The sequence below is a fragment of the Rhinoderma darwinii genome, chromosome 6 (assembly GCF_050947455.1).
Source record: "Rhinoderma darwinii isolate aRhiDar2 chromosome 6, aRhiDar2.hap1, whole genome shotgun sequence".
Classification (NCBI taxonomy): Eukaryota; Metazoa; Chordata; class Amphibia; order Anura; family Rhinodermatidae; genus Rhinoderma; species Rhinoderma darwinii.
The window spans coordinates 28,655,703-28,683,368 of NC_134692.1; the positions used below are offsets into that span (position 1 = coordinate 28,655,703).

A 27,666-nucleotide genomic window follows, 5' to 3' on the forward strand; every position below is an offset into this window, starting at 1 on the left:
TTTATATTTGGTGTCAAGTGTAGTATAAAGTTGTTCAGCCAACAACATATGAGGAATTGATGTAGGAAAGTGACTTACGTGTTATACATGATAAACATAACACATATGCAGGCAAGTTTTAAAACTACGCTCAAGAGACCCATGCCTACGGGTGGCTTTCTAAGGAAGAACACCAGCTGCCCATGGTCAGGGTCGAATTACCCGTTTACCGCAATGTACTATTATGGTGCGAGGGGGAAGGTGTTAATCACAGATAGCTGCTATTCCCGCTCCTGCATGAGGAGAAAGAACCAGGCTTTTTCGGATCGTAACACAACCTGGCAGTCACATGCTTGTTTACTCCATGCAGTGTAAGGTTCCTGTCACAATAGAGTAGATACTCTCTATGAATGGCGTACAGGGCTGTGCAGGTGTGACACAAATAGTTCCTTTGTTACCATCCTCAGGAATAAGACAGAATTCATGTGATTTCTCATGTTTTGTGGAACTATTTGTCTTGTAAAAATAAGGCATTGTGTGAGCACAGAATGACTCCATCTTTGACAATAACCTTGCAGAGTGGATAGCCTAAAACCAGGAAAGGTAAAGTGGGGCAGCCATTAGAGCATGTTGGCTAGTCAAGAGGGTGTCACGACCAGCGATTCTCCTGAGGTGGAGCTACCTCACAGCCTCTGACGCTGTCCTATCACCGTGAGGCTGCTTTACACACACTGCCTAAGCTCAACGTGGTCTCATGAGATCAGCGATTCATTAGCGTATTTGGTACCGAAACAACCCGGGGGACATATCTCAGGAATAGGTAGCGGGGGCTAGAAATAAAACATAAGCACCACTGGAGTCCAGGAGACAGCGGTAGTAAGGGGAGCTGATGGTTCCCTTTTTAGGACCTAGTGACAGGTCCTTTTTAAATGTGTTTTCTCTCCGGTAACATCACCTACATTGTGCAGACTCTTATTATTATATAATTTCTAAATAGGTGATAAATATTACAGTTGGACAAACCCTTTAACAATGTCTATTCTTTGACTATGGCGCACAGGATAAAGAAAATAAGCCTGTTTATGGGCTAGCAGGATTGTGCCTGGAATTGACTGTGGCAGGAGCAAGTCTTCTAGTGGCAGTATATTAATGAATTGCAGATAATGCATTTAGCCTTGATGCTAATGAACATAAGGTATAAGTGATATACAGTACAGAAAAATGCCTATAATACTAAATCCCAATACCTAAGACTAAACTTTGTAATCGGGGTCGGGTCTAGTGCTTGGAGCCCAATGATCTTGCTTGGGACTAAATATAATCTGTGAAGAATTTTGACAAGGGGGTGCAGCCCCAAGGTTATTCAGACAGGTGTGGCTAGATGTGGAAAGAGTGATGATGGTCAGTTGGCAAAAGGTAATTAGAGAATGTAAAGCAACGGGGCCTTAAGCCTAGGGACCACATGGGCTCACGGTGCCCCCCCTTATTATTATTTAAGTGGTATGCTCCTGTGTTTCTCTCTCTATCCCCCCACTTTTTATGGGCGTTTCTTGGTACTTACCTTTTTCTCCGCGTTTATTGGCCTAGGTTGTTACCAGGAAGAATGCTGGATTGTTCTGGAATCTGGGCGAGGCGAGCTGTGGATCTCCTTGTTTGGCCAGCAGCTATTTTCAGTGGGAAGGTTTCTTCTATAAAAAACCGAGCTTCGGCTGAAGAGGTGTCAATCTGACTAGAAGAGGATCTGGAGCAGCGCTCCATCCTCCCTCCCTTACAACAAGTCACTGTATTTATAGGGGGTTGTCACCCATTTAAATATGTGTGAACTGGGTATATTAACAATAAAAATACATTCGAATTGGTCTATTTGTCTTGAGTCTTATGACTCTGCCCTTTGGTCTATGAGTTTTAATTATTTGCTATTTATGATTGTTTGGTAACCCTTAAGCTGGGTTCACACAGAGTTTTTTGTAGGCAGAAAATCTGTCTCAAAATTCTGTTTGGAATTTAGAGGCAGATTTTGCTCTGCCTGCACGCCGCGAAAATAGAGCCATAGAGTGCTGCGGGCAAAAAAACGCAGCGAAATACACTATCTCTGCCTCCCATTGATGTCAATGGGAGGTCAGAGACGTAAATGCCCGAAGAGCGGTTTTTCCGCTCGCGGGGAAAAAAACGCCTCCGCCTCCCATTGAAATCAATAGGAGGCATTTTCTGCAGTTTTTTGGCACATTTTCCGATGCGGTTTCCACATAAAAACACTCTGTGTGAATTTTCCCTTAATAAATACCGTGGCCTTATTTATTCCAAATGATCACTTGTGTCTTTATTTATGTTTATTATTATTATTTTGGTTTATTATAGGAGTGGTGCTTGTGATCCCATGACTAAAGGGGGAAGCAGAATCTTGCCTGGGCACTTTTTGCCCATGATCTGGCACTGATTGTAGTAACTTACTATTTGATAGATGAATTAAACAAAAGCTATTGGAATATAATAGAAAATTTGCAAACAACCCTGTATACCTTTAAAGACAAGATAACCTGTGTTCTATGATGAGATATTATGACTTGAAGATACAGGTGCAGAGCCCCAAAAGATTCTGTGACAACATGTTTCCTTCTGATTTCTCTCAATGGCAGTTTTCTGAAGGACACATGGTGTAGATACAAATCACCAACTACAACAAAATCTCCTCCCTACGGAGCATAGTAGCAGTTATGTGGATATGTGAGACATTCACGTATTTGGTGATTTGGATTCACATAAGAGGTGTTAATGACAACACTGAATGTGACAGAAATCAGAGACATGTTGTCATGAGAATCTCTTAGTAGTACAGCCTGTAACTTCAAGCAATCATATCTTGGCATAGTAGTAAAATATTAAAAATGTTTTTTATCATTTTTAATATACAGTAACGGTCTTTTTATTACATTATCTTCTTGTAGATCTTCTGTATATGTCTGTATTCAAGGTCGTTTAACTATTAAATCTTAACCTAAATGGGTAATCCCACTTAAAAAAAACTGATGGCCTATCCTGAGTATAGACCATCAATATCTGATCAGTGGGGGTTTGTCTCTCGGCAAACCCGCCAAGCAATGTTTGAAGGGGCGTCGGCACTCCAGCAAGCGCTGCTTCCCCTTAATTTCTTTCACAGTTCAATGCTGCACAACGCCGTCACATTCGTAGCGATGGTGCAAAGTATTACAGCTTTCTCCAATTCAAGTAAACGTTTTAATATCTTACTACTTTCTCGAGATATGATTGCTTGAAGTTACAGGCCCAAAGCCTTAGTCTGTAATACTGATAAATTCTCATGACAACAAGTCTCTGATATCACTCTCTCTTCACTAGTCTCCGCCTGTATTCTGCGGCCAGTGCACCAGGAAAAAAGGGGGTCCTGCGGATATGCCATAAATGTCTAAGATGGGAAAACCCCTTTAAGGACTCATATCTCTAAACCTAGATATGAAAGCTATATTACCAGAACAAAACAAGGTACCAGAAAGTCACTAAGACAAAGTACTGTATCACTGGTATAGACACGGTAGTTATATCAAAAGACAGGTAGATGTTATCAACTGAACCCCATTTCTTTGGTATGGATGATATATTTCAGCAAAGAAGAGTTTGTACCCATATATCTGCCAAGTGTGAATACTGAATGTGACCAGCCATATACAAAAAGGCAAAATCTCCGTCTGATGTACTTTGCTCACCAGACACTAAACACAAAGGTGTAGTGCAACCAGTGTTCCTCAAGTCCAGTCCTTGAGAAACCCCAAAAGGCCATGTTTTTAGGATTTCTCATAGAGTGAACACCTGTGATAGTTACTAAAGTAGTAATACTACTTATATCACCAGTGCAAAACCGAGAAAATCCTCAAAACATGACACATTAGGGTTCCCTGAAAACCAAAATTCAGAAATAATGGTCTATGGTCTCATCAAAGAGAAGATTTGCAACTAAGCAAAATACAGTCAAGATGTTCTTCAGAGAACAAAGCAAACAGCAATGCTCTTAAGATATGGGTGACATTAAGTTATGTTATCATGAAAAAGACGTGGGAGAAATCTTCAGTTCATGGTGGAAAACAACTCTTTTTTGATTTTTATTTTTTTTGGGGAAAACACTCTTGTCGACAGAGATAACAAAAAGCCTTAGGCCCCATGCACACGAACGTGCTTTTGCGGCCGCAATTCCCCCGAAAATTCTCCACGGGAGAATTGCGGCCCCATTCATTTCTATGGGGCCATGCACCTGACCGTAGTTTTTACGGTCCGTGCATGGCCCGGGAGCCCGGACCGCAGAAAGAACGGACATGTCTTATTACGGCCATCTTCTGCGGTCCGGGCTCATTGAAAATAATGGCCGCGGCCATGTGCATTGCCCGCGATTTGCGGGCGGCTTGCGGCTGACAGTCCGCTGCCGGCTGACCCGAAAACCACGGCCGTGCACATGGCTACGGTCGTGTGCATGAGGCCTTACATAAATGGGGAAATAGTGGGTGGTAGAGCCTTAGATAAAGCCTTGGATATTCTAGAACAACTATTTCTATGTTGATTTCACTAAAGGCAATTCTTAAGAGAAAATTTCATTTTCTACCTGTCTCTGGGCAAAAGATCTTCATGTTTATGGCCGTCACAAGTTTACAAGCCTCATTTATGATACGCACTGTATAACATTACAGTAAAGTTCCTTTAATTTAGCATGAATGAGTCATAATAGGTCATTGATTATCATATATGCGCAATTAATCATATGTTCATAATTGGATCTCTCTGCCCAGCATTTTGATTCTGATCTTGTGAAATTAAAGATTATCCAGCAGTTCTTTGCTAGAAACAGACGCATTATCAGAATTTAACTGTAGATTATTAGTATACTGTAATTTCCTGTTCCAAAATTATATCTAATAGATCAGATAATAACCATAAAAAAAATAATTTTACAAGATAAAAGAATATTGTACCATAATGTAGGCATTACTATAGCTAAACAACATTTTTTAACCCCTGTCTGGTGCCATATTCTGAGTTTCCACCTTTTTACAGCACCTCTTAGCAGATATGGAGCCCAGCTGTTGGCGGTAACAGTTGGGGGCCTTAGAGAGACCGCACAAGATGATTACTTTTTACACAGCACTCAATATGTGCGACATAGAAAGGACAGGAAAGGACAATGCAGCAGTCTGTGTCTCTCCCAGTGATCATGTGATTGATAGAGTATAGTGTAAATTGCTAGGTCTAAGAAGACCCAGATTAGATTTAATCTGCCCTTTCACTTAGGGATCATTCAGACGAGCATGTATAACGTCCGGGTGATGGCCATTAAAACAACGGCCGTCAAACTGACTCATGTATTTTAATGGGGACGTTCACACGACCATTGCTTCAACAGAGCGTCTGAAGGGTCCCTGAAAAAATAGGACATGTCCTATTTTTTTGTGCTTCACGCATCACTCCATAGACTCTAGTGCATCAAGTGAAAGGGTGCACCTCGGACGTGAAAAACGGTAGTTTTTGACATCCGAAGTTGGCCACGTTCGTGTGAATGTAGCCTTCAATAGCCATCGGCCAAATGATAGATTGGCCAACAGCGATTCCTCCCGACTCTCCCACATACATGTACGCAGGGGCGTAGCTAGGGGGGGGCAGGCGGGGCATGTTCCCCCGGGCGCAACCCGGTGGTAGGAAAGGGGGGGGGGCGCCGAAGAGCAGTTGTTCGCTGCTGACAGGTGCCCCGTATGTCGGACACGTGCAGCAGCTTTAGGAAGAGCCAGGAAATTACGGCGTTCTGACTGGGGTCTGTGACGGCCAGGGAGTGGACCAGTCCAGTCACCTGACTTGTCACCTGACCTCACATCAGTGACATGAGGTCAGATGAGACTCAGGTCAGGGGACAGGTCCACTCCCGTGCTGCAGCCTTCCAGCTCTGCCTCTACTCTGTGCTCTGCCGAGAAGCAGAGGAGGAAGCTCCGCCCACAGCCCGTCCTGACCTGTGATGCTGTCAGCAAGGAGACATGGTGAGTGTCTGTGTGTGCGTGTGTAGTGTGAATACAATGTGTGTCTCTGTGTTTGTATGTGTATATGTTTGTGTGTGTGTGTGTGTGTGTGTGTGTGTGTCTCTCTGTCTGTCTGTGTCTCTGCATGTGTTTGTCTCTTACATCTACATCATTATCTGTATCACTGTGTTATTTGTGATGTTACATAGGACTGCAGGCAACAGCTACTACATTATCTGTAATCAGAGAGTTATCACTGTGTTATCTGTGGTGTTACATAGGACTGCAGGTAACATCTACTACATTATCTGTACTCAGAGAGCTATCACTGTTTTATCTGTGGTGTTACATAGGACTGCAGGTAACACTACTACATTATCTGTACTCAGAGTTATCACTGTTATCTGTGGTGTTACATAGGACTTCAGGTGACATAACTACATTATCTGTACTCAGAGAGCTATCACTGTTATCTGTGGTGTTACATAGGACTGCAGGTAACATCTACTACATTATCTGTACTCAGAGAGCTATCACTGTGTTATCTGTGGTGTTACATAGGACTTGCGGTAACACTACTACATTATCTGTACTATGTACATATGTGCCTGGGTGCGTATATATGGGTCTGTTTGTGAAAGTGTCTTTGTGCTTGTATATTTGTGCCTTTTATGTATTTGTATATGTACCGGTCTGTGTATTTATCTTCCGGTTTGTGTGTGTGTGTATATATGTCTTTACGTCTATATATTTACCTGTATGTATATATTCCTGAATGTGTGTATGTATATTTGTCTGTATGTCTAAATATCTATCTTTATGTATGTACAGTATATATGTTCCAGCGTGTCCATATATGTGGTTAATTTTTGGTTTGTGTAGGGGGCGGCAATAGAGAGTCCCGCACAGGGCGCCATCCAAGCTAAGGCTGGCCCTGGCTGTCACCGACCCTAGTCAGAAGGAACTCCATCGCTGCCTGCGCCGAATGACCTCCTCGGCTTCTCCGGTAAGTCACACCAGGCAGAGCGGAGAGTGGTAGCGGTAGGCTACCGCTCACCTGTCTGTTCACAGTGTGGCGCTAAGTACAAGGGGGGGGGGAGTGTGGCGCTATTTACAAAGGGGGGGGGGGGAGTGTGGCGCTATTTAAAAGGGGGGGAATGTGGCACTATTTACAAGGGTGGCGGGAGTGTGGCGCTATTTACAAAGGGGCAGCGGGCTGTGTGTGGCACTATCTACAAGGGGGGCTGTGTGGCACTATCTACAGGAGGCTGTGTGTGGCCTCTTTAATTTATTTTCTTTTAATTTATTTTTATGCTAATTACATTATAGAACTACATTGCTTGTAAAATGTAAAAATGCTTTTATACTCGAGTTACATTAAAAAAATTCAGAAAAAAAATTACACCCCATTGATTGGTAGGGAAAGAAAACATGGCGAGGGGGAAGGAGATGTCGGGAAATAAATTGGGGGGGGGGGGGGGGCGCCAATCTGAATCTTTGCCCCGGGTGCAGGAGAACCTAGCTACACCTCTGCATGTACGCTTGGCTCGGCATGTGTTTTCAAGGGTAAGAGGGGAATAAGCCGCTTCTTGGCCCCTCCAACATGCCGGAACCTTCTTTACCCTGACATCTGCCATTGGGGGAGGGTCGGGAAATCCCCATGCACATGAGATACTCAGTTGGTCCCTTTCATGCCAGGGTTTGGCTGACTTTTCTCTAATGTGTATGGGCTCCTAATAGTCCTTTTACACAGCCATTTTTTGCCTGTAACGAGCGCCGATCAAGAATATAGCAAGTCGATTGATGCTCGTTTAGATCCAATTACATGGAGCAATCATCAGTACAGTACGATCGTTAGTGCGATTGTTTGAGTACACACAGTTTAATTATTGTCTGCAACACATTCATGTCTACAGCGGGAGATGTGCTGCCGACAACCGACGATTTTAATGGCTGCAGAAAAAAGAGACGGCAGCTGACAATCGAGCGTTTACTCATTTGACGGCTGATCGCTAGGCATCTTTACACAAGGCAATGATCGGGAACGAGCGTTCGAATGAAGACTCATTCACCCAATTTTCTGCCCATGTAAATGGCCTTAAAGGGGTTGTCCCACCATTAAATGTTATTGCAATATAATACAGCATTAAAAATTAATTTGTTTTGTAATTGACCTTATATTACAAAAATACTCCAGTTGTGAGATATTCCCTTTACTACATTATAATGGCGCCCCCTGGGGTTCAAGCAGTATAGCAATATGCACATCCTGCTACTGAGCTGATTAAGGGAGTACGCACATGCTCAGCCAATAGAATTTCCTTCTCTGCAGCAGAAAGGACACGCCCCCTGAGCTGCTAGCCTGAAGAAAATCTAGAGAGTAATTGAAGCAATGAATGGGAGGATCTCTGGATCAATGTAAGGTACAGGGCTGATTCTCACTGTGTTAGAAAGAGAATAGCATGCACTATACTGTGTCTGATTTTCTTTTTTTTTCAATAATTCTGGGACCACCCCTTTAACCATAATTAAAGTTAGCCATATACTTTAGATAGCTGTCAACTTTTATGTGATTCAAAATAATGTGTTCCAATAACTTTTTTTTACCTTCATCACTATATTCATCTGCCATACCTCTTAGCCCTATCTGTGATGAAGAGATACAAATAAACAGGTAAACCTTTGATCTCGAAACTTCAGCTTTTCAATCTTGACCTAATTTTTATCACTGTAAATACCCTTCTGCTACTTTTACTTATAAGTATCACATTTTAACTAATTATTATAATCTGAGTCTTCTGTATTATACAAAATCATCAAAATCATAGTCATCATCACTATTATCCCCCATCTTTTCAGGTTTCAAATCTGTATACTAGTTACATATTAGTATCATAAAGAAACATATTTTTAAATTACTAAATTTTCTTTAATCAGCAGTCAAAAGTTAGTTGTTTTGAGTACTCTTCTCATTCTATCACAGTGTAATGTGTTTCCTTCCTATATTGTGCATGTATGCTCCAAACTTTTCTTCCTCATTTACTTAAAGAGGATCTGTCACCAGTTTATCAATTCCTTATCTCCTAGCTAATCTTCAATAGGCTCCATGATGCTAATAACTACAGTGTGATTTGTTTTAAAAAAAAAAGTTTAATATTTGCAAAGTTATGAGCATTTTTCTAAATATTCTAATATGGCTCTAATAGCCAAATAGGAGGTGACTCTTTCTTTTCACTCTGGGCGGTGTAATGTTTTCTGTGTGACGCTGTCCAATCAGCATCCAGCTTCTCCCCTTCCCTGCCCTGCAACAGTGTGATCATATAGTACACAAATTTCATTCCCGACTGTGTTTTCATGTTTTTAATTGGCGATATCTCCGGTTGTGTCACAACTCGAACTGCTGCCAAATGAAAGATTAGAATCTCCTCTTTCATATGCCACCAGAACTGATGATCTAGGTGGTCCACATCCCCAGATATGGCTGTTTAAAGTGACCCCCTTCCCTCTACAATGTGTCTCACACTGGGTGAAGCAGCTTCATGCTGATAGGACAGCGTCAGAGGCTGTGAGGAGGCTCCACCTCAGGAGAATCACTGCTGTTACCTCCCAGTTGTCTAATAAAAACTCATTTAAATATTTAGATTTTTAAAACAATAAACGTTTTGGGACACAATTTTCACTAGCATTATCAGTGTGACAGCTCCTATCAGATTAGCTAGGAGATTGGGCATTACTAAACTAGTGACAGAGCCTAGTAAAAGTAGTAAATACGCCCAGATGTAACACACATAATACACGCCCAGTTGTACTTTTACTTTTCAGCACGCCCAGTTGTACTTTTGCAAGCCTCATTTGCATAAATACGAAAATGGTCATAACTTGGCCAAAAATGCTCGTTTTTAAAAAAATAAAAACGTTACTGTTATCTACATTGCAGCGCCTATCTGCTGCAATAGCAGATAGGGGTTGCAAAATCTGGTGACAGAGCCTCTTTAATGTAAATGTTTATTCTGCCTCTAATCAGCACTGTAGTCACTTTATGATCTGCAGCGAGATGATGGTGGTATGATTTATTTTTTTAAACAGCATCTCCCAGCATATCCTTACCATTGTTTGGGCCATGCTGTGAGCTGTATACAATTTAGCGCAAACCTATACGCCAGGTGTTGCACTAAATTAAGCTGTATTTGTGCGGTGTTGTATTTATGTACTGAGCTTGGTTCTGGTGCTGTATATATGTACTGATCTTGGTTCTGGCACTGTATATATGTACTGAGCTTGGTTCTGGCACGATATATGTACGGAGCTTGGTTCTGGAACTGTATATATGTACTGATCTTGGTTCTGGTACTGTATATATGTAATGAGCTTGGTTCTGGTGTTGTGTATATGTAATGAGCTTCGTCCTGGTTCTGTATATATGTTCTGAACTTTGTTCTGGTGTTGTATACATGTACTGACCTTGGTTCTGGTGCTGTATATATGTAATGAGCTTTGTTCTGGTTCCGTATATATGTAATGAGCTTTGTTCTGGTTCTGTATATATGTAATGAGCTTTGTTCTGCTGCTGTATATATGTACTGAGCTTTGTTCTGATGTTGTATATATGTAATGAGCTTTGTTCTGGTGTATATATGTACTGATCTTTGTTCTGGTGCTGTATATATGTAATGAGCTTGGTTCTGGTGTTGTATATAGAACTATATTGCTTGTAAAATGTACAAATGGCTTTATGCTCAAGTTACATTAAAAAAAATGTGGAAAAAAAAATTACACCTCATTGATTGGTAGAGAAAACAAACATGGAGAGGGGGAAGGAGATGTCGGGAAGGAGGTGGGGGGGGGGTGCCAAACTGAATCTTTGCCCAGGGTACTTGAGAACCTAGCTACGCCTCTGTTGAGATGCATGTGGGCCCTTTGGCAGCAGTCACATTGGGGCCCCTATTCCATTGACAAGTGTATCGCATGATTATATAGATCGCCTTGTGCCTCCCAAGTCCTAGTGGGCCATGGCATTTGTCCAGTTTTGCCTGGTACTGACATTGGCCATGAGCATACAAGATGGGAAGGCAAGATGGACAGATAGCCAAGAGAAGGCACAATAAAAGAGCGAAACATAAAACAGTAGGGACACACAAATGGAACTTCAATACATAAAGGATGAAAGAAAATAGAGAGATACTAAAATTCCCACAGTAATATTATAGGAAATATGGATGAGACCAGGGCTGTTACTAGGGGTGGGAGATACAGGGGGGGTCTTGTACCTCTGGTGCTGGGCACTGAGGGGGCACGACAAAGCCACTCTGACTTGACAAGGGTATTTAGCTATAGGGCTAGGGCAGAAAGTGAAGTGAACCTAGCTACAGCAAAGGATAGAAAGGCTGCACCTTTCTCAGCTTTATATTAGGGGCATTATTAGATGTGAGCGGATGAGTGTTGGGGATACTGTGAATCTGCAATTCATCTGATATTTTGTGCCGGGACCTAGATTGTTTCTCAACAAATCCAAATGTGTCCAAACCTTATATTTTCTATGTTCATAATAGGGGTAAAATATTGTACAACATAATTGTATTGTGCTGGTGCTGCATATATGTAATGAGCTCGGTTCTGGTGTTGTATATAGAACTATATTGCTTGTAAAATGTACAAATGGCTTTATGCTGGAGTTACATTAAAAAAATGTGGAAAACAAATGACACCTCATTGATTGGTAGGGAAAACAAACATGGAGAGGGAGAAGGAGACGACGGGAAAGAGTTTCGGGGGGGGGGGGGGCAAACGGAACCATTGCCTCGGGTGCTGGAGAACCTAGCTACGCCTCTGGAACATAGCAGACTTAATGTAAGGTAAACTAATTTATTGACATATACTGAGACAAATTTATGGCTGCATTTGCCCCCTTTGATAAATCAGGCACAACATACATCACTGCCAGTAACTTTCACACTGGCTTAAATAAATGACACTTTTTCTACGCCGAGATCAAAAGTCGCATTTCATAACAGTGTCTATATCGTGGAAAAGCACAAAGCCATGACCACTTTTCACTCCACTTTTACAAACTGACATGCATGGAGCAAATGGCTGTAAATTCTGGCACATATGATTAAAGGAGCAGTCCCAGAAAATATTTTATTCTCTGGCCCGTTGGAAAGGCACATTATGTAAATTGGGGTGAATGTAATCTTCTTACCGGTGGTTGTATTTGTGAGTTATCCCCTCCCTCCTGATCCTCAGATGTGTTATGTGACCAGTAATAGGACTATAAGAGTCACATGGAGGCTGTGATAGTAATGAATGAAGAATCTGACTTCCTGTCCACACATGAGACGCTGTGGTAGTTGGAGAGTCCTAATGTTGGTCACATGACACAGCTGAGGACCAGAAGGGAGGGGATAACTCACAAACACAGCCCCCGGTAAGAATATTACCTCACCACAATTTACATAATGTGCCTCTCTGTTGGGCCAGAGAATAAAAAATTTGTGGGAGTGCTCCTTTAATAAATATGTTGCACATCAAATTAGACACTTTTTTTGGAGTCAAATGTGGGAAAAACTTGCAAATACATTGATAAATATGGACGACATCACAGACCCCTAAAATGGCACATAATAATTGATCTAACTATATATACCGTTTAACTCACACCAAAACCATTAGGCAAAAAAAAAATGTCTAAAAAAATGTCTATTGAAAACTGCACAAAACAACATAGAATACAACACAATAGAATTAAAGTGTATCAAAATAACCACAATAAGAAAAGGAAAAAGCAACTCTTACCTCTTTGCTCTCTTCAAGATCTGACTCACTGCTAAATTCCTCTGTATTCAGGTTTTCAAAATCAGACTCTCCAACAGCGATAGGTACTGTAACGGTGAGGCTTGGGTTATGTATAAAGGACATGTAATCACTTTCATCAATGATGTATTTCTCGACACTGCTACCAATTCCACTTGTGGCAGTAGTCCCATTCCCATCTTTCAAGTAGCCAAAGTCTTTGCTGATTTCCACAGTGGTATGGTTGGATATGCAACTGTCTTTTTGGTTTTGCATGTCTTCTAGAGGTTTATTTTCCTCCAATTCCTTCTTCTTTTTGACAAATGCATTCTGGATAAACTCTCGTACACTCTTCTTCACGTAGGCTATTCCAATGTGCATTCTGGCCACAGCAATTTGTAGATTATTCATTTCATTATCATCGTCTGTAGCAGCAAGATTGTCAGAACTAAATGAGCTCAACAGCAAAGCTAAGAACAGGTTTAACACCTAGAGAAGCAATTAAAAGATAAGACAACATATCAGGATTTTGCAATATTGTTATGAATATAAAGTAAATGGTACATTTTTACCCAGGTGTTGGAAAAATAAAGAAGAATTATTTAGGATCCTAGGTCAGACTGGCACAACTGAAAATCTGGGGTTGCTCCAGTGAGTTGTGCCACACTCAATACCCTGGACCCCTTCTAGAGGAAAACTCCCCAACACCTGGACATCAATGTATACAACTTACCCAACACACCAAACACTGCATATCAAGGCACAGAATTACCACTATCTTCCATTCATATACCCTGGATGCCAAGGCATGGAATTAACCCCTCCATCCCCTAGTCTCACATCTGCATATACTGGATACTAGGGCCTAGAATTAACCACCCTACTCATGCATTGCACACCTTACCCCAGCAACAGCTTTGGCTTCTCTTAAATTGCAGGAGCCATTTTGTTGATGACAGTACTGCTATGTGTTCTTAACAGGAGGTACATTTTGGGTAATGGGCAATGATAGCAGATTTTACATGCATTAGTTCTGTAAAGTTGGAAAATGACTCTCAAAATGATTTTATCTCAAGAACCTTGCCCTCAGAATAATTTAATCTGGTGGTTTCAAGTCAACACTTTAGAAATGACCCAAAAATACTGCATATGTGCATCCTGGTAAGAATATTTTTTAAATCCAGTCTGCTATACTACTCTGACTTCAACCGGTCATACTTTATCCTTTCCATTTATGTACAGTAAATTAGTGGTAGGCTACTGAATATGCCCATTCTCACTGTCCTGCCATTTTTAGGAAACTTTGCAATTGCAATAATATTTTTCAAAATAAATTACTTACCACTAAATTTCCGATGACCATCACCATCATGAACACTGTTAAACACATGGATTGTCCTGCCACCTCCATACAGTCCCACATAGTCTCAATCCATTCTCCACATAGCACTCGGAACACAATTAGGAAGGAGTGGAAGAAGTCATTCATGTGCCAGCGGGGAAGAGTACAACTGTCAGGTGCAATCTTACAGACACATTCCTTGTAGCTTTTACCAAACAGCTGCATGCCGACAACAGCAAAGATGAACACTATGATGGCCAACACCAAGGTCAGATTTCCCAAAGCACCTACAGAGTTACCAATGATCTTGATCAGCATGTTTAGGGTAGGCCAAGATTTTGCCAATTTGAACACACGGAGCTGAAAAAGAAGACAATGATTTTCTTTATTTCACAAGTGTAATTAGGTTTATGACTAACAGACTCTAATGTAAATGTGAAAACATAACTCTAAAAACAATCTATACACATTACAATTATTAAACACAAAATAATTGCATAATTGAGCCTGTGTGGATAGGTTTCTATATGGTTTACAAATATCAACAATGCAATTTTTTCCCAAATTTTTCATACTTGTAAAATTGTTCAAAGTCTGTCAAATTATAGGGGGACCATAAGCAGTGGTCATTGTGTGGAGGCACAAAGGGGGCCCTATTTCTGTGTTAGAGGCACTATTACTGTGTGCGGACACAAAGAAGGCACTATTATTGTGGAGGAACTAAGAGGCACTATTACTGTGTTGAGGGCATTAAAGATGCACTATTGTTATTCTTGATGCATCTAATAGAGCACTGTTACTGTGTGGGGCACATTGAGGGGTACTATTACTGTGTAGAGCACACAGAGAGGCAATATTACTGACTTGGGTACAAAAGTGGCACTATTATTGTGGGAGAAACTATTACTGCTATGGGGCACCTGTTTAACAGTTTTCTTTGGGTAACTATAGTTATGGGGCACCTGAGGCAGCAGCAGACACAGTATTGGTGGAAGAAGCAGAATGGTACTACTAAATGACAGGAAGATGGAAGTTTTGTGTAGAGAGTGAGGAATAGATGGGTAGGGTGCTGAAAAAGCGAGAAGCCAAAGATGTCTGGGCAGCAAACTCCACAAAGATCAGCTGTGGCCAGGAGATTTCATCACAGAGTTTTGGGCAGCAGCACTCAGTTCAGTGGGCAACGTAGGGCGAAAACAGCTCCTGATTTTCAGACGTTTTTGTAACAGCTTGCTTTTTTCGCTGCGTATTTTACGGCCGTTTTTGGAGCTGTTTTTCAATGGAGTCAATGAAAAACGACTCCAAAAACGTCCCAAGAAGTGACATGCACTTCTTTTTCGCGGGCGACTTTTTACATGCCGTATTTTGACAGCGACATGTAAAATTAAGCATTGTGGGAAAAGAACCCAGTAAATCCCATTGCATGCAATGGGCAGATGTTTGTAGGCGTAATGGAGCCCTTTTTTCAGGCATAATTCTAGGCGTAAAACGCCCGTATTATGTCTGAAAACACTGCGTGTGAACATAGCTTTACTTTGCTTGACGATGTGAATGTTTCTGGAGGTGTTGTGCAGGGTTTAACTGACTCCAGATTTGCATTTTTTACTGGCCACAATTTTGGTCTCATTGGACCATAGAACTTATTTCCACTTGATTTCGGAGTCACCAAAAAACTCTCACTGAGATGTCATACTGTAAGAGTTTCTTTGAACAATTAATTTCTCATAGCCTCTCTCAATAAAGCTACGGTGTATGCACAATCTCTCTCATCTCAGCCATCATGGAGGCTTGCAACTCCTTCAGAGTTGTCATAAGTATCTTGGTGGCCAACCTCACTACTGCCCTCCTTGAATGGTCACTCAATTTTTAAGGATTAACCTAGGTAAATTTATACCTGTGCCATAGTCTTTAAATGCCACTATCCTGTAAACATTAAGGCCTCATGTACATGACCATACTTTTGCGGCCACAATTTATCCCCATTTTTTGTGGAGAAATTGCGGACCCATTCTTCTCTATGGCCCCATGAACATGACCGTGATTTACACGGATCGGTGCGGGGGCTGCAAATCCGGTCTGCAAAAACTCAGGACGTAATTTTACGGTCCGTATATGCGGATTCACCAATACTGGTAAATTGTTGTGGATCCGTGAGTCCTGGTGACACAAGGATGCGCAACAAGGGGTTATGCTGTCTGATGGACCACAACGGACCTGTGGTTTTGCGGAACGCAAAAACAATGCGGTCATGTGCATGAGGCCTCATATCAATAATATCAATAGTAACAATTGTTTCATAAGATTATTAATGATCCTCCTCAATTTTTATGTACATTTTGTATACTTACCAATCTGAATGATCTGAGAACTGACAACCCTTCAACATTCGAAAGGCCGAGTTCCATCAAACTGAGAGAGACAATAATACTATCAAATATGTTCCATCCGACTTGGAAATAATAATATGGATCAAGGGCAATCAACTTAAATACCATCTCTGCCGTAAAAATACCCGTGAAAACCTAAAAAGAAGATGGCATATGTGATTATCGTTTCTCAAATACAGTATGTGACATTTATTAGTAGTCAGACAATTGGTAGATGTCAAAAAAAATTATATTATTATCTAAAAATGCATCCAAATATCATACATGAATCCAAACACATATAAAACTTAACAAGCAAAGGCTGGATTTTAACATCTCTATAATAAAAATTTTAACTGCATCTTGTGTAGAAGATTTAAAGACGGAGCAATAAAACAGAAAAGAACAGCTGTATCGGCATTTTCTGTACCGCATTGTGTCAGAACATAATGTTAGCGCTGTGGTCTCGTCTCAGGTCTAAGAATGGAAAATACAATGTGAAATTGCATAATGTAAGTAACACTTTGACATAGATCGATTAGGGCCAGTGCAAAATTGTGCAATTTATCCTCTGTGGATACAGCCAGCATTTGCTTTAGTTGGAGCTTTACTGATTTATAAAGTGTAAAGTCTTTCAAATCTCAATACGGATTCTTTATGCAGCACTTAAAGGCTATGTTCACCGTTGCAATTATTTTGCATTACACCTGTGAAACGAAAATAAAAATGAAGCAACTCTGTAAATGGTCTTGATAAAAAAATCTCCTACTGTTTTTTCGTATACAACTCCTATGCAGGTCTACATGACTCCATGGTTACAGACTACAAACAAACTCTTTGTGTAGTCTGATCCTGCAGTCATGTGCTACGCCACTCCCTCTTCTTGCTAACCTACAGACAGCTGCTGGACCAGAGGCGATCAACGGAACAACACTAGGTTTGCGCTTTGAAAAGGGGATGTCTTTATCTGACAACCTCTTTAAGAAGTTGCCTCACCATGTCAACCCCTTGGTGTGCTGAAGCTGAGAGAACACAGGTGACTCCAATCTGTAGGGCCTTCCATGAATAGATCTTTGCATAGTTCAGAAATTGTAGCAGAGGTTAGATAGGTTTTAATGCTGCTGATTTTTCCTCTAATACAGATCTTTGTAAATCATCACAAACCCTCTAAAACATGTTTAAAAAGACAATAGACTTAAAGAAAAAGGAATCTCCTGCTGTAGGTAGCTGCTTAATTCCCAAGAAGTTTGTGGACCTGTCACTGGGGTATTTCCAGAGGTACCGCACTAAATGACAATCTGATAAATAATTTATCTCTTCAAAGTACACGAAAGGGAGAATAAACAATGAAACTGACAACCTCAGCCAAAGTCTGGTTGCTAATTACGCGGCACACAAAGTGCACTGCAGTCTATTAATTTTTCATGACGCCTTTGGTATAAAGTATAAAACACAGCGCAAAAGCTTTGCTGGCAGACGAGGAAATGAAAACTTTGTAGCGGATTCTGGATAATCCAAAAATATTTTAACTTATTTGGGTCGAATTTCAAAACATTGAAAGAAATTCTTACTACATTACAACATTAACCACCAGACACAGGCACTCTATAGTACTGAGCGTGTAAACCACTACAACTTTGTTGCTGAACTTTTTGGTACCAATCAAGATAAGGTTGCAGTAAGTTTGTAGTCATCTCAGTTCTAATAAACAAATTCTTAAAAGTTTGACATTTCTGGGGCTGATGAACTTATAGTTTTAGCTATCACTAAGACTAAGTGTCCTACCAGCTACAACTTTCTCTATTTTCTTCTAATTATTAAATTCTGCAGCAGTTCGTAAATATATTATTAGGGTTTGGGGCTCCATTCCCCACACACATAGCTAGCAGAATTTCAGCAGCCCACGGTCACCACTAGGGGGACTTATTTGTCTACAGTCCCCATAGACATCAATAGGAGCTGTATACAAGCCTCTTATTGATCTATATGGAAAATTAATATGGATTAGCCCTGTGTGGAGAGGAGTGGGGCACTGGAACTATGTATAAGCATAATAGAGCTCTGACACCAATAAAATAAAATAAATTTGTAACTGGCGGTAAACTTCAAGGGGTACCTACTGACTGGCAGTGTGACTGTCCCTTTTGCCGACCAGAATAGCATTGCTGGCTACTTACAGTTCCAGGGTTGCATTTTGTGCCTGTACAATGGGGCAGATTTACTATTAAAAATGTGCCAGAATTCTGGCGTACATGCTGTACGCCACATTAAGGGGAAGAAGGCATTGGTCTAGCAGTACAGGGCATGGCTTAAAATGTGACACTGCTAAAATTGCATAAACCAAGCTAATTAAGGAGGTATAAGCAAGGGTGAAGTGTTAACATGTCTAGAGGTGCCAAGTTTGCCATACAGCATGTACCGCTTTTATAGATTTGGCGCATTTTCTGACTGTCTTGTCTAAGTTTACACTGTCTAAAACTTAGACAGTATTAGTAAATCGGCCCCAATATTTCCTAATATACATGTATTAGTTTAAGAAACAGAGCAGTATTTCTTATGGCCTGGAGTATGTAAAAAAGCGTCAGCGACAGCAATGAGAATGCTGAGGCTGGCAGGGACATGACAAAGCATGCCTAGGTCTGCACCGCAATCAATACTGATGGAGGTGCTGACAACGTTTTTTCCAATCCCAGCCAATGGTGCATAAGTGTGACTCTAATTCACAGCCGCCCTCCTGCTGATGATTGACCAGGCACAGCAGCTGTGCCCACACGATCACCATGACCAGCATGTATGGGATTATGTTGGAAGGGTTAATGCATTTAGGAAACTAGGCTTATTAAATAGAACAAACTGCTCATGCATGTATAGCAGGAATATAATATTTACTGCCTCACTAAAATACTCCCTAAAACAGAGAGACTATAGGCAATGATACAAATACTGTAGCTACAATCTAGAATGAGAAAACCGTCTCTGAAGTGCCATGTAAGCCAATGTATCACTCCACAGCCTCACTGGAATAGTTTCCTTATGCATAGAATATATTCTCTCTTGGGAAGCCATGTATTATACCATTTATCCAAGAGAATGTGGACTAATTTTTGTTTTTTAGCCATTTCATCCACACATTTCCAGTTGATACACAGAATCAAACATACAGCTACACAATCCCTATAGACAGAATTGCTCATACTGAAGAGTTTAGTAACTTTCCATGTGGCACGGTCATAGGATGCCGCATTTTTCCACAAATCAATTTGTTACTATAAATGTTCATCATGATAAACCTGCCCATTAAGTTCTTCTACTATGTAGTAGAAACATCTAGAACAGGGGTGGGCAAACTTTTTGACTCGCGGGCCACAATGGGTTCTAAAATTTGACAGAGGGGCCGGGCCAGGAGCATTTGGAGGGAGTGTTTGGGCCGGATATACTAAAGCATTAAATGTAGTGTGTGCAAACCTCATAGCACAGTAAGAACACTACAACCCAATTTATTAACTGTCTTTCAAATGTGAAAAATAGCCCTTATCAGTTAATAAATTTGTCTCAAGGAATATGCAAGATATGGCATTTACATACTATTTCGCAGATACTGGGAGGAGGAAATGTAAATAGATTAAAATAACATACGCACTGTGATTTATCAAGAAAAAAGTTCTGTTGACTCTGTAAATTAGCTGCCAACCTCTGAGCAGTAGCCGCCCGTTCTTGTGTTGACTGCTTGCTAGCATAGTTTGCATGCTTCGTGGCAAAGTGACGGCTGATATTGTACTCTTTGAAAACCGAAGGGCTTAATGGTGACGTGAAACGAAGTGAAAATTAAAGTGAAATAAAGAGAAATACGCGCCACATTAACCCCTTAATGACCGGGCCATTTTGCACGTTAATGACCAAGGATTATTTTTTGTTTTTTCATGGTCGCATTCCAAGAGTCGTAACTTTTTTTTTATTACGTCGACATAGCCGTATAAGGGCTTGTTTTTTGCGGGACGAGTTGTATTTTGTAATTGCACCATTTTTAGATGCTTACAATATATTGATTAACTTTTATTAACTTTATTTTAGGAGAGAATTGAAAATAAGCAGCTATTCCAGCATTAATTTTCACGTTATAAATTTATGCCCTTTACTATGCAGCATAAATAACATGTTACCTTTATTCTACGGGTCGGCACGATTACGAGGATACCAAATATGTAAAGGTTTTATATGTTTTCCTATGTTTGCACAATAAAAACCCTTTTAGAAAAAAATTACTTGTTTTTGCATCGCCGCGTTCCAAGAGCCGTCATTTTTTTATTTTTCCGTCGATGTGACCGTATGTGGGCTTGATTTTTGCGGGCCAATGCGTAGTTTTCATTAGTACTATTTTGGGGTACATAGGACTTATAGATTAACTTTTATTTTATTTTTTATGGGGGGAATGGGAGAAAAGAGAGAATTTTGCCGTTGTTTTTTGCAGGTTTTTTGGACGCCGTACATCCGGCGGTTTCATTAATGTGTTCATTTTATTGGTCAAGTTGTTATGATCGCGGGGATACCATATATGTGTATGTGTTATTTGTTTTGACACTTTTACTGAATAAAACCACTTTTTGGGCAAAAAAAGTAGTTTTATTTGATTTTGACTGTAATTATTTTATTTTTTTTCAACAAACTTTATTTAACTGATTGACATTTTTTTTTTAAGTCCCACCAGGGGACTTCACTATGCGATGTGCCGATCGCATATATAATGCTTTGGTATACTTAGTATACCAAAGCATTATTGCCTGTCAGTGTAAAACTGACAGGCAACCTGTTAGGTCATGCCTCCGGCATCGCCAAACAGGCAGTTGCGGAAGACAGACCTGGGGGTCTTTGTTAGACCCCCGGCTGTCATGGAAACCCGACGGCGACCCGCGATTTGTTTGCGGGGGCGCCGATCGGGTGACAGAGGGAGCTCCCTCCCTCTGTCAAACACATTAGATGCCGCTGTCACTATTGACAGCGGCATTTAATGGGTTAAACTGCCGGAATCGGAGCGCGCTTCGATTCCGGCAGTTGCAGCAGGAGCCAGCAGGCTGTGTATAACAGCCGTGCTCCTGCCGCTGATCGCGTGGGTACACTGGCAGTACCCGCGCCATCACAGGACGGATATATCCGTCCTCCTGCGCGAACTAGCAGCTGCTGAGGACGGATATATCCGTCCTTCGGCGTTAAGGACAACGGTCAATGTGTTTTGAGTGCGCCATCTATTGGGAAAACGTGGGCATTGCAGGGAAAGGGGAAAAAAAAGGAGGTTTTTACTATGATTTGGACAAGTTCGGCGGGCCGGATTAAAAAGCCTAACGGGCCGTATGTGGCCCGCGGGCCGTAGTTTGCCCATGTCTGATCTAGAAGCTACAACAGCTCAGCCATGAAGCAGTATGTCGGGGGCATAACGAGTAAGTCTGGGACTGAATACCAAAACTTGGAATCGTGCCCCACTCCCACTTTGTCCATTGTGTTTTTCCTACTTTGTATGTTCTTTTATACTAATTTTACATCTGCATAGAACAAGGAAAATACCGGAAGCATCAGATCCACTGCACCAACGGCATCAGATACAGCCCATTGAATTTAATGGGTTCTGTAGAGTTTTCTGTCATGGTGTCTGTCATTTTACTGGACCAAATAGTGCAGGATGCTGCGCTATTTTGTCCGGCATATATGACCGGATCTGTGACGGAGACCCCAAATGGAGCCTCTAACGCAGATCTAAACATAGCCTTAGTTATCTGCCTTCCATTTACTACGGCTCCTTCCACCCCTGCCATTCCATCTTTCTCAGTGATCTCTAACCGTACCTCAAATCTGAGTAGAGATGGGCCCCTAGCTGCTATGCCTGCTACCCTGATAGTTACACCCCTGAACAGGCCACACAACCCCATATAATGGAACCTACTTGTATTAAAATGCGTAGGGTGTAAATATGATTTGTCTCAGTCGTAACTAGAGCAGACCTCTGCCAACGCACTTCAGCCGGAACCAAGTAGTCATGGAAATTAAGAAGGTTGCTTTTTAGAAACCAATCCAAGCTCAGACTGCTAAAATTGTAATACATAATATATCAGTATTGTTACAGGACATCTATGCAAACCTTAATTATATGTTAACAAGTCAAGTGTAACAGATACATTATTTTGCGCAGTTAATGGGCAGAGCCCTACCCCACAAAGAATGAAGTGGTGTAAAGTATACCACCATTGGACTCCATTTTGACTGACAAAACTGGTTTTGGCATATGGCAAGTGCCCCGGAGGCAGTTCATGGGGTTGTTATGGGGCTCCTGGATATAGGGGACGCAGTCTAGGTTGGCTCTTCCCGTTTTCTAATGAGGGTATAGAATTGGTCTAAGAATAATAGAAGGGGTAGGTAAAGAGAAACAGCAAAACCCACTGTCCAAGACAGGAAGGGATGAGGTAGCATGAACCAGCATCAAAAAGAATGGCCCAATATAATCGCCTCTTTATAGCCCCCACCTGGCATATGGTGCCTGTTTTGTGAAATGTCCAGTTTTTCATGGCTAAGACGGCTCAATTAGATCCTGGGCAGGAAAAACTAAAGCTTAAGCAAACAAGGACATTGTGGAGAATTGTTATTGAAAACTTTTGCCAATAGTTTCGAGAAATCCTCTTTCATGTGTGAGCATGATAATGTCCCCATGCACAAGGTGAGATCTCTACAAATGTGCTTCTCTGAGTTTGGTATGACAGTTCTGACTAATCTGCTGAAAGCAAAGACCTCAACATTATCACACATTTTTGGGATGAACTGGAGTAATGACTGAAAGCCAAGCCTTGTCGAGTATCAGAGGCGGACCTTACGAATGCCCTTGTGACCCAATCCTGGCAGCAATGTTTTAAAATCTAGTAGAAAGCATTCCCAGAAGAGTAGAAGCTGTTGTAGTATCAAAGAGGGGAAACTTTTTCCCTACCATATATGCTATAGTTAAATAAATAGTAGGGACCTGTCTCATTGACAAAGAAAACGGTAACACCCTGTTGTCTATTTATACATACAGTTCCAGGAGGTATAACAGAGGGACAGCACAATGCAGAGCTCTAAGAAAAGATGTTCCAGAATTGTTATTTCATGAGAAATACAAGTATTTACTAAAACAGACATATCAGGAGAGGTGACAGGTGCTCTTTAACCCCTTAATGACCGCCCACCGTCTTTTGACGGCAGGCGTTGCAGGTGCTTAGTCTACGGTGACGTCTTTTGGCGTCACTGTAGAAGAGGCTGATGAGCACTTCAGTGAGCGCTCATCCTCTAAGCAGGAACTGTAACTTACAGCTGCCTGCTGAATACACCTTGGATCGGAAAACACTCGGACCCCGGCTTTTTAACCCTTTGATCGCAGCAGTCCAAGACCGTGGCATGATCAAAGGGAACTCCCCTCTTTGATCGCGTCACTGGAAACTCAGTGATGTGATCAAAGACTGGGGAATCCCTGTGCAGTCAGCACTGAGAACCTAGAAAGGACCCCAGGGCTGTCTGTTCAGTTTGCCTGCTGTTAGGGTACACTATGTACTGCCCTAACAGCAGCCTGTGTCATAGTGGCACAGTGTAATGTATTAGCATACAGGAGTATGCTAATACATTTTAAGTAAAAAATAAAGGTGTAAATAAAGTTATCCTATTTATTTATTTTTAAAATAGTCCCCCCCAAAAAGTAATTATTTTGCATAAAACATATATTTTTTGCCCATACACACATTACATAAAAACCTACACATATTAGGTATCTACACGACTGTAATAACCTGAAGAATTTATTTAATACGTTATTTAGCGTGAAACATTAACAGGATAAAAAATTAACAATAAAAACTATGCAGAGAATCGCTTTTCCCCATATTCATACCGTAAAAAAAAATTATAGAACTTACACAGTGAATTTTTTCAACCCCCAAATTGCGCAATTTTTTATTTTACAATTTCTCCCGCATAAAACAAGACATCATACAGCCACGTCAATGAAAAAATAAAAAAGTTATGGCTGCTGAAAGTCAGAGAGGCAAAAACGGAAAAAATTTAACTGGTCATTAAAGGGGTTTTCAGGCCCAGTCGTTAAGGGGTTAAGATTTGCACACAACAATAAATCAGGTCACAGCCTTCATTTTCTAATATCAATTATTTAAGAACACAAGAACCTGTGATAAAAAAAATAATTGTTTTAGTAATATTCCTTGTATTTATGACAATACCAGGATTTGTTCTTTGCACATTCCACTCGCACAGTATTCACTTTACAAAACAGTTGTACAAGCTGCCATATAAACACTTCTGTGCCTTTATACATTTCACAATCAAATTGTAACTAAGCGTTCAACAAACTTCTGGCATGTCAGAAGTTTTAATTGGTGGGGGTCCGAGCCCTGAGTCCCCCACCAATCGCTTACACGAAGAGGCAGAAGAGCTCGTGTGAGCGCTCAGCCGCTTCATATCTGTTCGGCTTTTTCCGGAAATCGATGCAGCAGTGTAGGGACTCAATAGAAAGTCTATGAGCCCGTACTCCGATACATCGGCTTTCCGATTACACTTGTAATAAAGAGTAACTCAGTATCATTAACAGATATATCTGAAAAAACTGGCAAAAGCATCTGTTTGTCACGAACAAAGCCGTAAAAGTTGCGCATGTACACTTTGCAACCAACTTTTATTATTATTTCGGTGGCTCTAAAATAAAAAATGAATCAAATAGTCTTGATTAAAAATATTCTACCATTTTGTGTATGCAGATTGAGCTATGTGTCCCAAAGAAATCTGATCCTGCTGCCATGTGTTTCTATATTCTTTGTACTCCTCTCCTACAGTCTGCAGGTTAGCAAAAGAGAAGCAGATGGAAATAAGTAACACATGACTGCAGGATCAGACTACACACAGGTTTGCTTGTAGTCTGTAACCATGGAGACACAGTGATATATGTACAACATTTTTAATCAAGACTATTTGCAAAGTAGCTTAACTTTTATTATTTGAGATACAAAAAATGGTTGCAAAGGTGTACATAGCCTTTAATAGCTAATGGAAGCTTGTGGGCATCTTAGAGGGAATTTTTAGGAGAAATGTTAAAATATTGGCATTCATTGAAGTTATCCTTAGTTTGGATACAATTGCACCATTTTATGCAATTTTACTGAATCTACATTGTAATAAATATTCTCACAAAAATGAATTCTTGTAATTGCTTACCAACCAAGATGGCTCAGTGGGGACATGGATGGGGACATAAACATGCTTAAAGTTAATGCTCCCTTGACTCCTATAGCACTATAAAAAGTGTCAGTATAGCGCTAGCCTAATTCCGGGAGGCCTTTAAGCAGGTGCAAATGTGCCCACTAAGGCCACATTCAGATGTGGCGGAATTGCTGTTAAATTACACTGCGGACAGTCCACAGTGGAATTCTGCAGCAGCTGTTTTTTGTACATTTGTTTTTATACATTTTTAGGAAACTTAGTTCAGACGTTGCAGAAAATAACTGTGCGGAAATTGGGCTGCGGTGCAGATTTTTCCCTCTGCAGCGTGCACATTATGTTTCGGAGAAGCAGCAGAATTTCACTACGGATATCAGCCCTTGCAATGCAAAAACTGAAATCGGTGGCAAGTCCGCTGTGATATCTGCAACGTCTGAATTACCTGTCAAATGTGCAAATGTTGGTGCAGATTCATTGCGTACTTGCCCCGAATCTGCAACAATATTTGCAGCGGAAAAATTCTGCCTAATTTAGTATTTTAGTGCATCTTACATATATTCTAATTTAAAGGGGACAAAGAGGAGCTCAGAAAATTCAGAGAAGAAATAATTACACCAGTGATTGATCAAAAAATATATTGTTTCCCAAAAAAACTGCCCTTGAGCACATAGCTCCTTCCCAAATAATAAATGCATGAGCCCAACACACATCGACCAAGACTAAGGCTGGGTTCACACGACCTATTTTCAGGCGTAAACGAGGCGTATTATGCCTCGTTTTACGCCTGAAAATAGGGCTACAATACGTCGGCAAACATCTGCCCATTCATTTGAATGGGTTTGCCGATGTATTGTGCAGACGACCTGTAATTTACGCGTCGTCGTTTGACAGCTGTCAAACGACGACGCGTAAATTGACTGCCTCGGCAAAGAAGTGCAGTTCTTTGCCACGTAATTTGAGCCGTTCTTCATTGAACTCAATGAAGAGCAGCTCAAGATATACGAGCGTCACAGACGCCTCGTATATTACGAGGAGGAGCATTTACGGCTGAAACGACGCAGCTGTTTTCTTCTGAAAACAGGCTGTCATTTCAGCCGTAAATGACAGCTAGCGTGTGAACATACCCTAAGGGTATGTGCACACGCTAGCTGTCATTTACGTGTGAAAAGACAGACTGTTTTCAAAAGAAAACAGCTGCCTCGTTTCAGACGTAAATGCTCCTCCTCGCATTTTGAGAAGCCGTCTGAGACGCTCGTAAATCTTGAGCTGTGCTTCATTGAGTTCAATGAAGAACGGCTCAAATTACGTGGCAAAGAAGTGTCCTGCACTTCTTTGCCGAGGCAGTTCATTTACGCGTCGTCGTTTGACAGCTGTCAAACGATGACGCGTAAATTACAGGTCGTCTGCACAATACGTCGGCAAACCCATTCAAATGAATGGGCAGATGTTTGCCGACGTATAGGAGCCGTATTTTCAGACGTAAAACGAGGCATAATATGCCTCGTTTACGCCTGAAAATAGGTTGTGTGAACCCAGCCTTACATATCTCAGCCCAGGCATGTCGACACAATGAATGGATGTGATGTACAGATTTCCCATTTCAATGTAAATTAGGCCATTACTAGATGTGCTGCAAGTGGCTCTGCTCAATAATAGACGCCTGCATTTCTTCAATTGTGCCAGCTCAGCAGCGTGCGTTCTGCAGAGTCAGAGCTACCACCGAGGAAACATTGCACTGAACCCACTGTTACTGCAGCGCTGGCAGCTTGTTAAACCAATAGATCAATGTATGTTCTTTCATGTTCATTGGAGAATTGAAACACAGATTGCAATTATTTGCTCTTGCTTTGAAAAAAAATTATATTCATTTACTTTGGCAATTGTCACAACCTCAGCAGCCTATGCTTAGCTAAGATCTAGACACTGAACAGACCTTATAGACCTTAAAATGCAATTA

At 41.1% G+C, this 27,666-nt stretch overlaps 1 protein-coding gene across 6 annotated transcripts in view; it reads right to left on the bottom strand.

Moving 5' to 3' along the window:
• The window catches only part of LOC142655346 (sodium channel protein type 2 subunit alpha-like), a 136,445-nt gene that overhangs the window by 38,667 nt on the left and 70,112 nt on the right, over positions 1-27,666 (bottom strand). For all 6 annotated transcript variants that reach the window (XM_075829385.1, XM_075829389.1, XM_075829384.1 and 3 more), the window contains exons 15-17: positions 16,461-16,634; positions 14,116-14,475; positions 12,777-13,262 (exon numbers count right to left, since the gene is read on the bottom strand). In XM_075829385.1, the coding sequence (XP_075685500.1) occupies positions 12,777-13,262; positions 14,116-14,475; positions 16,461-16,634 (1,020 nt within the window). The remainder of the gene's footprint in view (positions 1-12,776; positions 13,263-14,115; positions 14,476-16,460; positions 16,635-27,666) is intronic.